General features: G+C 44.7%; 1 protein-coding gene and 1 long non-coding RNA gene across 2 annotated transcripts in view; both read right to left on the reverse strand.

The window, feature by feature from the left end:
• Nucleotides 1-1449: 1449 nt before the first annotated feature.
• Nucleotides 1450-7432, reverse strand: LOC137888276 (scavenger receptor cysteine-rich type 1 protein M130-like). Its single transcript, XM_068731637.1, has 7 exons — nt 7309-7432; nt 5950-6273; nt 5576-5857; nt 3547-3597; nt 1893-2225; nt 1518-1799; nt 1450-1460 (listed from the first exon to the last, which is right to left on the reverse strand). Exons 1-7 carry the CDS (start codon nt 7430-7432, stop codon nt 1450-1452), a joined length of 1407 nt encoding a protein of 468 aa, XP_068587738.1.
• A 15-nt stretch (nt 7433-7447) lies between these two features.
• The window catches only part of LOC137888247 (uncharacterized), a 5826-nt gene continuing 2917 nt past the window's right edge, over nt 7448-10356 (reverse strand). Inside the window, exons 2-3 of the long non-coding RNA XR_011105123.1 lie at nt 7743-7775; nt 7448-7620 (exon numbers count right to left, since the gene is read on the reverse strand). This is a non-coding gene — a long non-coding RNA (uncharacterized lncRNA). The remainder of the gene's footprint in view (nt 7621-7742; nt 7776-10356) is intronic.

Here is a 10356-nt window from a genome sequence, read left to right on the forward strand (position 1 = left end):
AGCGCCCCCTGGAGGACTGAAGGAGCCCCACAGTCAAGCTCCCTACAGACCACCTCTGCATCCTGCTGGTCAAAGTCATCTTCACACACTGAGGACCACCGCTGGTTAGACTGGTTAGACTGGTTAGACTGGTTAGACTTCACCTCCAGTCTGCCTGAGCACAGACTAGTCCCATTCACCAGCCTGACAGAGTCTGGAGAGATGATAGAAGATGAAAGAGAGAGAGAGAAGAGACACCAGACACTAAATAACAAGATGTCATGAAACAATGATTCAGAGATTCAATTCAATAATACAATAAGTCAATAATAATAATAATAATAATAATAATAATCAGTAACCAGCTAGCTAAGTTAGCTGAAAACACAAATATCAAAAGATCATGAACTCAACATATTTAGTCAGACTGGAGGAGAATTCTTTTCATGTTTCCTGAGATCTGAACAGCGTCTGTCTTGTCTGCAATGTGAGCGTGGTCTTACCAAAGTAGGACACTTTGGAGCTGCATTATGAAACGGAGCTCAGAAGCTCAGAGACGGATTAGTGCTACTGGGTTCATCATGTTGTGATAACACAGAGAATGTTCCTCTACTTCCTTTATTATCATGTAGAATTCAGCAGCAAGCGTTGTGGTGAAGATGTTCAACATGAAGGAAGGGAGGGATGTTGCCTTGAAGACTGTGAGTTGTGTTGGGACCAGGACTCTACAGAGAATGGTATTCTGGACTCACTTGGAGGAGAAGGGCTTTGAACACAGAGACCTACTGCTGCTCACTGATGTAAGATGCTGAGCAGAGGAACATTGTTGTTGACATTCAGTGAGACTTTCTGAATCTTTCATCACATGCAGAAGATGCACAGCTAGAGGACTACCAGTGGCTTCTGGATTCAGTGTTTGTGACAGATCTCCCTCTACTGTTCAACGAAGCTGATTTAGAGCTGCAGGATTATGATGAACATGTCATCAACAGGATCAGTGAAGGAAACACGTTTAAAAGACACAACTGCTGTCAAGTAGGCTTCAACGCTGTGAACTTTGCTCACATGCAGACAGAAGTGAAACATCAGAAGAGCTTTACTGAGAGCTAAATAGGATCAGTGTTCCACCTGGACAGCTCTGCTGCTGAGACAGAGATTCTCTCACTGCACATTTACATTGAGATCAAATCAAGGGAAACACCTGGCATGAATGAAGAGTTGTGGGACTTACTGGTGGAACACAAGTATCCACACCTCAGAAGATGTGCCTTGAACTTGATGAAGAAACATGTCTCCACTTCAGCAGCACCAGGTGCTGAGCCAGTAGAGTTAAACATGCTAAAAAGTCACGTTTGAAAGCAGACAATGGAGAATCTAACTGTACACCGAATAAGGAAGAGACAGGTGAAGACTCATGAAGGGATAGAGCCACCTCAGAGAGTGTTTTATACACAGATTCCCAGGATGTAGTTAGAGAGGGACTGGACCACAACATAGGAAGTAGATTGACACATAGATGATGTCACTGATGGACTTACCTGAGCAGGTGAGATCCATGATGGAGGAAGAGGAAGATGATGTTAAACAATCCCTCAGAGCAGATCCAGAGTAAACACAGTGAGAGTAGATCCTCCACACAGATCTCCATGAGGACTCCTTTCTCTCTCTGGTAGAAACAGCAGAGCCACAGTCCAGATCTCTACAGGCAACAGCTGCTGCCTTCAGGGTCGAGTAATAGTCATCTACTGGTCTCCAGTCTCCCTGTTTCACCTCCAGTGTTCCTGCACAGCGACTGGCTCCTCCCACCAACCTGACAGGTTCTGAACAGAAACAAGAGAGTCGTCAGTAAAAGAACAAAGTGAGTTTCAGTAGAACAGAAATGAACCAGATCAAAGCTGCAGCTCCTCTTCTACCTGAGCAGGTGAGTCCAACAGCTTTGCCAGGTGAGCAGGTGTTTCTATCTGAGCCTGAGCTTCTACAGTCCAGCAGAGCAGACTCATGGCCTCCACACTGGAACTCTTTGGTCCACATTGGACCCTCCACTTCTCCATAGAGCGCCCCCTGGAGGACTGAAGGAGCCTCACAGTCAAGCTCCCTACAGACCACCTCTGCATCCTGCTGGTCAAAGTCATCTTCACACACTGAGGACCACCGCTGGTTAGACTGGTTAGACTGGTTAGACTGGTTAGACTTCACCTCCAGTCTGCCTGAGCACAGACTAGTCCCATTCACCAGCCTGACAGAGTCTGGAGAGATGATAGAAGATGAAAGAGAGAGAGAGAAGAGACACCAGACACTAAATAACAAGATGTCATGAAACAATGATTCAGAGATTCAATTCAATCATACAATAAGTCAAAAATATGTATAATAATAATAATAATCAGTAACCTGCTAGCTAAGTTAGCTGAAAACACAAATATCAAAAGATCATGAACTCAACATATTTAGTCAGACTGGAGGAGAATTCTTTTCATGTTTACTGAGATCTGAACAACGTCTGTCTTGTCTACAATGTGAGCGTGGTCTTACCAAAGTAGGACACTTTGGAGCTGCATTATGAAACGGAGCTCAGAAGCTCAGAGACGGATTAGTGCTACTGGGTTCATCATGTTGTGATAACACAGAGAATGTTCCTCTACTTCCTTTATTATCATGTAGAATTCAGCAGCAAGCGTTGTGGTGAAGATGTTCAACATGAAGGAAGGGAGGGATGTTGCCTTGAAGACTGTGAGTTGTGTTGGGACCAGGACTCTACAGAGAATGGTATTCTGGACTCACTTGGAGGAGAAGGGCTTTGAACACAGAGACCTACTGCTGCACACTGATGTAAGATGCTGAGCAGAGGAACATTGTTGTTGACATTCAGTGAGACTTTCTGAATCTTTCATCACATGCAGAAGATGCACAGCTAGAGGACTACCAGTGGCTTCTGGATTCAGTGTTTGTGACAGATCTCCCTCTACTGTTCAACGAAGCTGATTTAGAGCTGCAGGATTATGATGAACATGTCATCAACAGGATCAGTGAAGGAAACACGTTGAAAAGACACAACTGCTGTCAAGTAGGCTTCAACGCTGTGAACTTTCCTCACATGCAGACAGAAGTGAAACATCAGAAGAGCTTCACTGAGAGCTAAATAGGATCAGTGTTCCACCTGGACAGCTCTGCTGCTGAGACAGAGATTCTCTCACTGCACATTTACATTGAGATCAAATCAAGGGGAACACCTGGCATGAATGAAGAGTTATGGGACTTACTGATGGAACACAAGTATCCACACCTCAGAAGATGTGCCTTGAACTTGATGAAGAAACATGTCTCCACTTCAGCAGCACCAGGTGCTGAGCCAGTAGAGTTAAACATGCTAAAAAGTCACGCTTGAAAGCAGACAATGGAGAATCTAACTGTACACCGAATAAGGAAGAGACAGGTGAAGACTCATGAAGGGATAGAGCCACCTCAGAGAGTGTTTTATACACAGATTCCCAGGATGTAGTTAGAGAGGGACTGGACCAGAACATAGGAAGTAGATTGACACATAGATGATGTCACTGATGGACTTACCTGAGCAGGTGAGATCCAGAATGGAGTAAGAGGAAGATGATGTTAAACAATCTCTCAGAGCAGATCCAGAGTAAACACAGTGAGAGTAGATCCTCCACACAGATCTCTGTGAGGACTCCTTTCTCTCTCTGGTAGAAACAGCAGAGCCACAGTCCAGATCTCTACAGGCAACATCTGCTGTCTTCAAGCTCCAGACAGAGTCATGTACTGGTCTCCAGTCTCCTTGAAGTTTCACCTCCAGTGTTCCTGCACAGTGACTGGCTCCTCCCACCAACCTGACAGGTTCTGAACAGAAACAAGAGAGTCGTCAGTAAAAGAACAAAGTGAGTTTCAGTAGAACAGAAATGAACCAGATCAAAGCTGCAGCTCCTCTTCTACCTGAGCAGGTGAGTCCAACAGCTTTGCCAGGTGAGCAGGTGTTTCTATCTGAGCCTGAGCTTCTACAGTCCAGCAGAGCAGACTCATGGCCTCCACACTGGAACTCTCTGGTCCACATTGGAGCCTCCACTTCTCCATAGAGCACCCCCTGGAGGACTGAAGGAGCCCCACAGTCAAGCTCCCTACAGACCACCTCTGCATCCTGCTGGTCAAAGTCATCTTCACACACTGAGGACCACCACTGGTTAGACTGGTTAGACTGGTTAGACTGGTTAGACTTCACCTCCAGTCTGCCTGAGCACAGACTAGTCCCATTCACCAGCCTGACAGAGTCTGGAGAGATGATAGAAGATGAAAGAGAGAGAGAGAAGAGACACCACACACTAAATAACAAGATGTCATGAAACAATGATTCAGAGATTCAATTCAATAATACAATAAGTCAAAAATATGTATAATAATAATAATCAGTAACCAGCTAGCTAAGTTAGCTGAAAACACAAATATCAAAAGATCATGAACTCAACACATTTAGTCAGACTGGAGGAGAATTCTTTTCATGTTTACTGAAATCTGAACAGCGTCTGTCTTGTCTGCAATGTGAGCGTGGTCTTACCAAAGTAGGACACTTTGGAGCTGCATTATGAAACGGAGCTCAGAAGCTCAGAGACGGATTAGTGCTACTGGGTTCATCATGTTGTGATAACACAGAGAATGTTCCTCTACTTCCTTTATTATCATGTAGAATTCAGCAGCAAGCGTTGTGGTGAAGATGTTCAACATGAAGGAAGGGAGGGATGTTGCCTTGAAGACTGTGAGTTGTGTTGGGACCAGGACTCTACAGAGAATGGTATTCTGGACTCACTTGGAGGAGAAGGGCTTTGAACACAGAGACCTACTGCTGCACACTGATGTAAGATGCTGAGCAGAGGAACATTGTTGTTGACATTCAGTGAGACTTTCTGAATCTTTCATCACATGCAGAAGATGCACAGCTAGAGGACTACCAGTGGCTTCTGGATTCAGTGTTTGTGACAGATCTCCCTCTACTGTTCAACGAAGCTGATTTAGAGCTGCAGGATTATGATGAACATGTCATCAACAGGATCAGTGAAGGAAACACGTTTAAAAGACACAACTGCTGTCAAGTAGGCTTCAACGCTGTGAACTTTCCTCACATGCAGACAGAAGTGAAACATCAGAAGAGCTTTACTGAGAGCTAAATAGGATCAGTGTTCCACCTGGACAGCTCTGCTGCTGAGACAGAGATTCTCTCACTGCACATTTACATTGAGATCAAATCAAGGGAAACACCTGGCATGAATGAAGAGTTATGGGACTTACTGATGGAACACAAGTATCCACACCTCAGAAGATGTGCCTTGAACTTGATGAAGAAACATGTCTCCACTTCAGCAGCACCAGGTGCTGAGCCAGTAGAGTTAAACATGCTAAAAAGTCACGTTTGAAAGCAGACAATGGAGAATCTAACTGTACACCGAATAAGGAAGAGACAGGTGAAGACTCATGAAGGGATAGAGCCACCTCAGAGAGTGTTTTATACACAGATTCCCAGGATGTAGTTAGAGAGGGACTGGACCAGAACATAGGAAGTAGATTGACACATAGATGATGTCACTGATGGACTTACCTGAGCAGGTGAGATCCAGGATGGAGGAAGAGAAATGTGATGTTGAACAATCTCTTAGAGCAGATCCAGAGTCAACACAGTCAGAGTAGATCATCCACACAGATCTCTCTGAGGACTCCTCTCTATGTCTGATAGAAACAGCAGAGCCACAGTCCAGATCTCTACAGACAACCTCTGCTGTCTTCAGGGTCCAGTAATAGTCATGTACTGGTCTCCAGTCTCCCTGTTTCACCTCCAGTGTTCCTGCACAGCGACTGGCTCCTCCCACCAACCTGAGAGGTTCTGAACAGAAACAAGAGAGTCGTCAGTAAAGAACAAAGTGAGTTTCAGTAGAACAGAAATGAACCAGATCAAAGCTGCAGCTCCTCTTCTACCTGAGCAGGTGAGTCCAACAGCTTTGCCAGGTGAGCAGGTGTTTCTATCTGAGCCTGAGCTTCTACAGTCCAGCAGAGCAGACTCATTGCCTCCACACTGGAACTCTCTGGTCCACATTGGAGCCTCCACTTCTCCATAGAGCGCCCCCTGGAGGACTGAAGGAGCCCCACAGTCAAGCTCCCTACAGACCACCTCTGCATCCTGCTGGTCAAAGTCATCTTCACACACTGAGGACCACCGCTGGTTAGACTGGTTAGACTGGTTAGACTTCACCTCCAGTCTGCCTGAGCACAGACTAGTCCCATTCACCAGCCTGACAGAGTCTGGAGAGATGATAGAAGATGAAAGAGAGAGAGAGAAGAGGCACCAGACACTAAATAACAAGATGTCTTATTTTTCTTAGATCTGTGACCCAGAATATAAATGTGTTCATAAAATGATCCCTAACATCTAGAAGAGATGGAGCTGGACTCTCTCCTGAAGGAGTGTCCAGCCTGAAGGACGGTGTGGAGATACTGACGAGCCCCCGGCTGAGCTGAGCTGCTCTAAGTTGTGTCCAGTAGGTCATTGGTGCCTGTTATGGTGGAAACCAAAGAAGCTGCTGGTGGAAACCAGTGAATAAGAAAGCTGTGAAGCTGAAGGAGGAGTCCTTTCAGGCTGGTTGGTGTTTGGCCCAGAGGACTCCTGAAGCAGCAGACATGGAGGTTTCATATATAAAGATATCTTGGTGCATTCAGCACCTGATTTACTGAGGCAGCAGCTCATCAGACAAGTTCTAGCTGCTGCATGTGTGTGTGTGTGTTGTAATGGTAATTTTTTACGTAGTATATATTTCTACTCAGTATATTGTATTCATGCAGAAGTCATTTTGCTTTGGACTTTGTTGAACTTCACCGTGTCTCTGTTGTGCAGAAGAATAATTCTCCCTCTCTGTTCACATAGATAACTAACTGTGTTGTATGAGAATGTTCCATGCCGACGCCTTTGGGCCGCTTGTTTTGGTTGCTGGCCGTTTGTTTTCACTTGTTGTTTCTATCAGTCTGAGACCAAAAGTCTGAGACCGAAACGTCTGTAACGTTGGCCATCGGCCCCCACCTTTGCTCATTCTGTATAAAGAAAGCTTGTTCACTTTTTTCGAGGTTCTTCCTCACTGAGACTGAACGCATTCTGTTGTGATGATTGAACCTTCTCTGCGCAGAGAATAAATACTTAAAAGACAACCTGGTTTTCGGTATTATGTATTTCAGCATTAGAAGACTCACGCAAAGCGGGTATAGGATTTTTTTTCCACCACAGTGTCCACCTGGAAACATTACTGTCATAGATGATGTCACTGATGATGTCACTGATGAGCTTACCTGAGCAGGTGAGATCCACGATGGAGGAAGAGTAACCTGATGATGTTACACAATCCTTCAGAGCAGATCCAAAGTGAACACAGTGAGAGTTGATCCTCCACACAGATCTGTTTGAGGACTCCATTCTCTCTCTGATAGAAACAGCAGAGCCACAGTCCAGATCTCTACAGACAACAGCTGCTTCCTTCAGGGTCCAGTAATAGTAAAATACTAAACTCCAGTCATAGTAATCTACTGGTCTCCAGTCTCCTTGATGTTTCACCTCCAGTGTTCCTGCACAGCGACTGACTCCTCCCACCAACCTGACAGCTTCTGAACAGAAACAAGAGAGTCGTCAGTAAAGAAATTAATTTCATTAATAAAAGATCAAACTAAACCTTGAGTGCTGGTTCTGCTTCATTGGTTCTTTCTTTCTCTTTTCTTTCTCTATTCACCTGTTGAAGTGTGATTTCCTTCAGCCTGGAGTTCTGGAGAAATAGACACATATTTGTTCTTTTAAACATAATAGAAGTAGAAATGTATTTGCAATTTCCACCAAAAACGTATTGTGATGTTGTTACATTAATATTCAGACAGTTGAACCTGCATTAAAAAACAAGACCGTGTTTTAGACGTCTCCTTCTGTTTCAGCCAATCACAGAAGAGGAGATTAAAGGGTCATAATCTTTTGTGTCAATATGACAAACAGGAAATGTATTATTTTTTTTATTTAAATTATTATTAACAAGGGCTTCCCTCAGAAGTCAGAGCATCCCGAGGGGAGGGGCTAAAAACAGAGAAATGTCCAAAGTTAAGAAGACAGCAGCTCACATCTCCAACACACCCACCATGACATAGAATCACAACAAGCTTTGTGTTGCTTGAGTATACTTCAGTGTGAGAAGCTTTCAGACAGAAGCAGTCATTAGCTGAGACCTGCTGTTGAAGTTTCTCTGAGTCCAGTTGTTTACAGGGGCGGACTGGGGGAAGGAAGTGGCCCGGGAGCTACTGTCAGACCGGCCCACTCAATACGCGGCGCGTTGCCCACTCAGTGCATCACACGGATCCACCGGTCAGTGGCCCACTGGTTAAAACACCCGTACACTGAACATTATTTTGGATGATTACAAAGAAATGACATCATATAGGTTGTTTTTTTATAACATTTGGATCCACCAATTTGCCTGGATGGACACATGGGATAAAATGATACTGGCTACTGTAACACTCCAAGGTAGGAATAGTTTGCTAGATGAATACAATGAGGTGAGGTGAGGTGAGGCTGGTGAGGCTCTGACACTACATGAGTCACATTTACAAATACATACATGAACCAAGAGAGAAGCTTCAATCACCATTCAACTGGCAGCTTGAACATTGACTACTGGTTGTTTTTCATATTTCATATCAGCATTATTTACACACACATAGGTGAGGTACATATTTGATTCCACTGGGAGTGTTTGCCCCCCCACCGACCTGCCCCACCGACCTGCCCCCCCACCGACCTGCCCCACCGACCTGCCCCCCCACCTACCTGCCCCACCGACCTGCCCCACCGACCTGCCCCCCACCGACCTGCCCCACCGGGAGCGTGTCAGAAGGAGAGCGCTCTCCACCCGCAAAAATCGCGAGATCCCGCAATAATGTGTGTAACAACCAGGATGTATAAAGAGAACAACAAACACATCAGAGGTTACTTCAGCTGTCCGACGGTGAATTTCACTGTTTTTTGAAGACATTTTTAAGCTTGGATATTGAATCTTACATTTCTGTGGTCAAAGCAAAATATAAGAAGAAGAAGAGAAGCGTAGAAGAAGAGCAACAACAGAACAAGCATAAACCGACCCGTGGGCTCTCTCTCGCCCCCTTCAGTGAGGCAGAGGTAGTGTTTACCTCTCTGTGCTTCTTCACTGCGGTTTAATGTCAGATCAGCAACACTAAACATGTTCTACACAGACGTGAAATACATGATTCTATGTAAAGAAAGGAGATCTAATCAAAGAGTCTACAGATATTACAGTGTGTGCAGGAATGAGACAGAAAAAGTCACGATCTCAACCCAGTTAGTGATGATTCACAGTCTGAGGTGACGTCACTGCCTCACCTCACTGTCTCCTCTGTTTGAACAGGACGTGACATCATTCAGAGATTTAGATTATAAAAATGCTTGATTTGATTGGAATCATACAGAAATTACATTTATAGCACAGATCAGTAGAGAAATATTAATATTTATTTTATTTTAGCATTATTAGTTTTTGACTTTTCATGATGACAGGTGACCTCCCCTGACCTCACGTCCCTGGATGAATCTGCTTAACTCTGGGCTAGTATCAGATGGTTCTACGTATAACTACAGAGCCTTAAGGAATGAATGTGAGCAGAGAACGAGCACACAGTGAAGACACTGGAATCAGAGGGTAGAATTAGTATGAACTATATTGTAGAAATGAACAGAACAGAACATACAATGGGGTGTGAACATCAGTGGTATCAGTAGTGTTGCATGCTGGGTGTGTGATTGTGTGTGTGTGTGTGTGTGTGTGTGTGTGATTGTGTGTGTGTGTGTGTGTGTGTGTGTGTGTGTGGAGGGGTGTTGGAGGTGCATAACAAAACAATAAGCTCCACCTTTAAAGGATTTATGTTTTGGTGCCGTGCTGCCGGCTCGCGCTCAGAAACGTCTTCGTCTGTGAGCGAGTGATGCAAGTGTTGAGTAGACTAGAGAGATTGACATTTAATAACACCTACAACAAAGTTAGACTGACGGAAGAGATTAGATGAGTAAAGAAGATGGAAATTATTGTATTATTATTATTATGATTAAACCATGAGTGTGAATACAGATCGCGTGGAGTAGTATAAATGTCCGTCAGTGATTATTACCTTCAGATATTAGAGTAAATTGAAGGTGTTGTGTGAAGCATAGAATACAGTCGGGGCCGGTGATGTCAGAGGGAGGGCCGGTTGGTGATGGAGGTGAGCCGGTATTGGACCGGCCCAACCCCGTCGGCCAACCGGGGATTTCCCCGGTATCCCCTATGGCCAGCCCACCCCTGGGCTGATATC

This window comes from Cebidichthys violaceus, unplaced genomic scaffold (assembly GCF_023349555.1).
Source record: "Cebidichthys violaceus isolate CVI_PGR_0920_01 unplaced genomic scaffold, fCebVio1.0.p SCAF_53, whole genome shotgun sequence".
Classification (NCBI taxonomy): Eukaryota; Metazoa; Chordata; class Actinopteri; order Perciformes; family Stichaeidae; genus Cebidichthys; species Cebidichthys violaceus.

Excerpts from the sequence above, each read along its gene's own strand:
- LOC137888276 (XM_068731637.1), bottom strand. The coding sequence starts at position 7,432 with ATGGAGTCCTCAAACAGATCTGTGTGGAGGATCAACTCTCACTGTGTT. Across the intron at positions 6,274-7,308 it reads CGTGGATCTCACCTGCTCAG|ACTCTGTCAGGCTGGTGAAT; the intron begins GTAAGCTCATCA and ends TCATCTCTCCAG. Across the intron at positions 1,800-1,892 it reads TGTTGGACTCACCTGCTCAG|AACCTGTCAGGTTGGTGGGA; the intron begins GTAGAAGAGGAG and ends GTTTCTGTTCAG.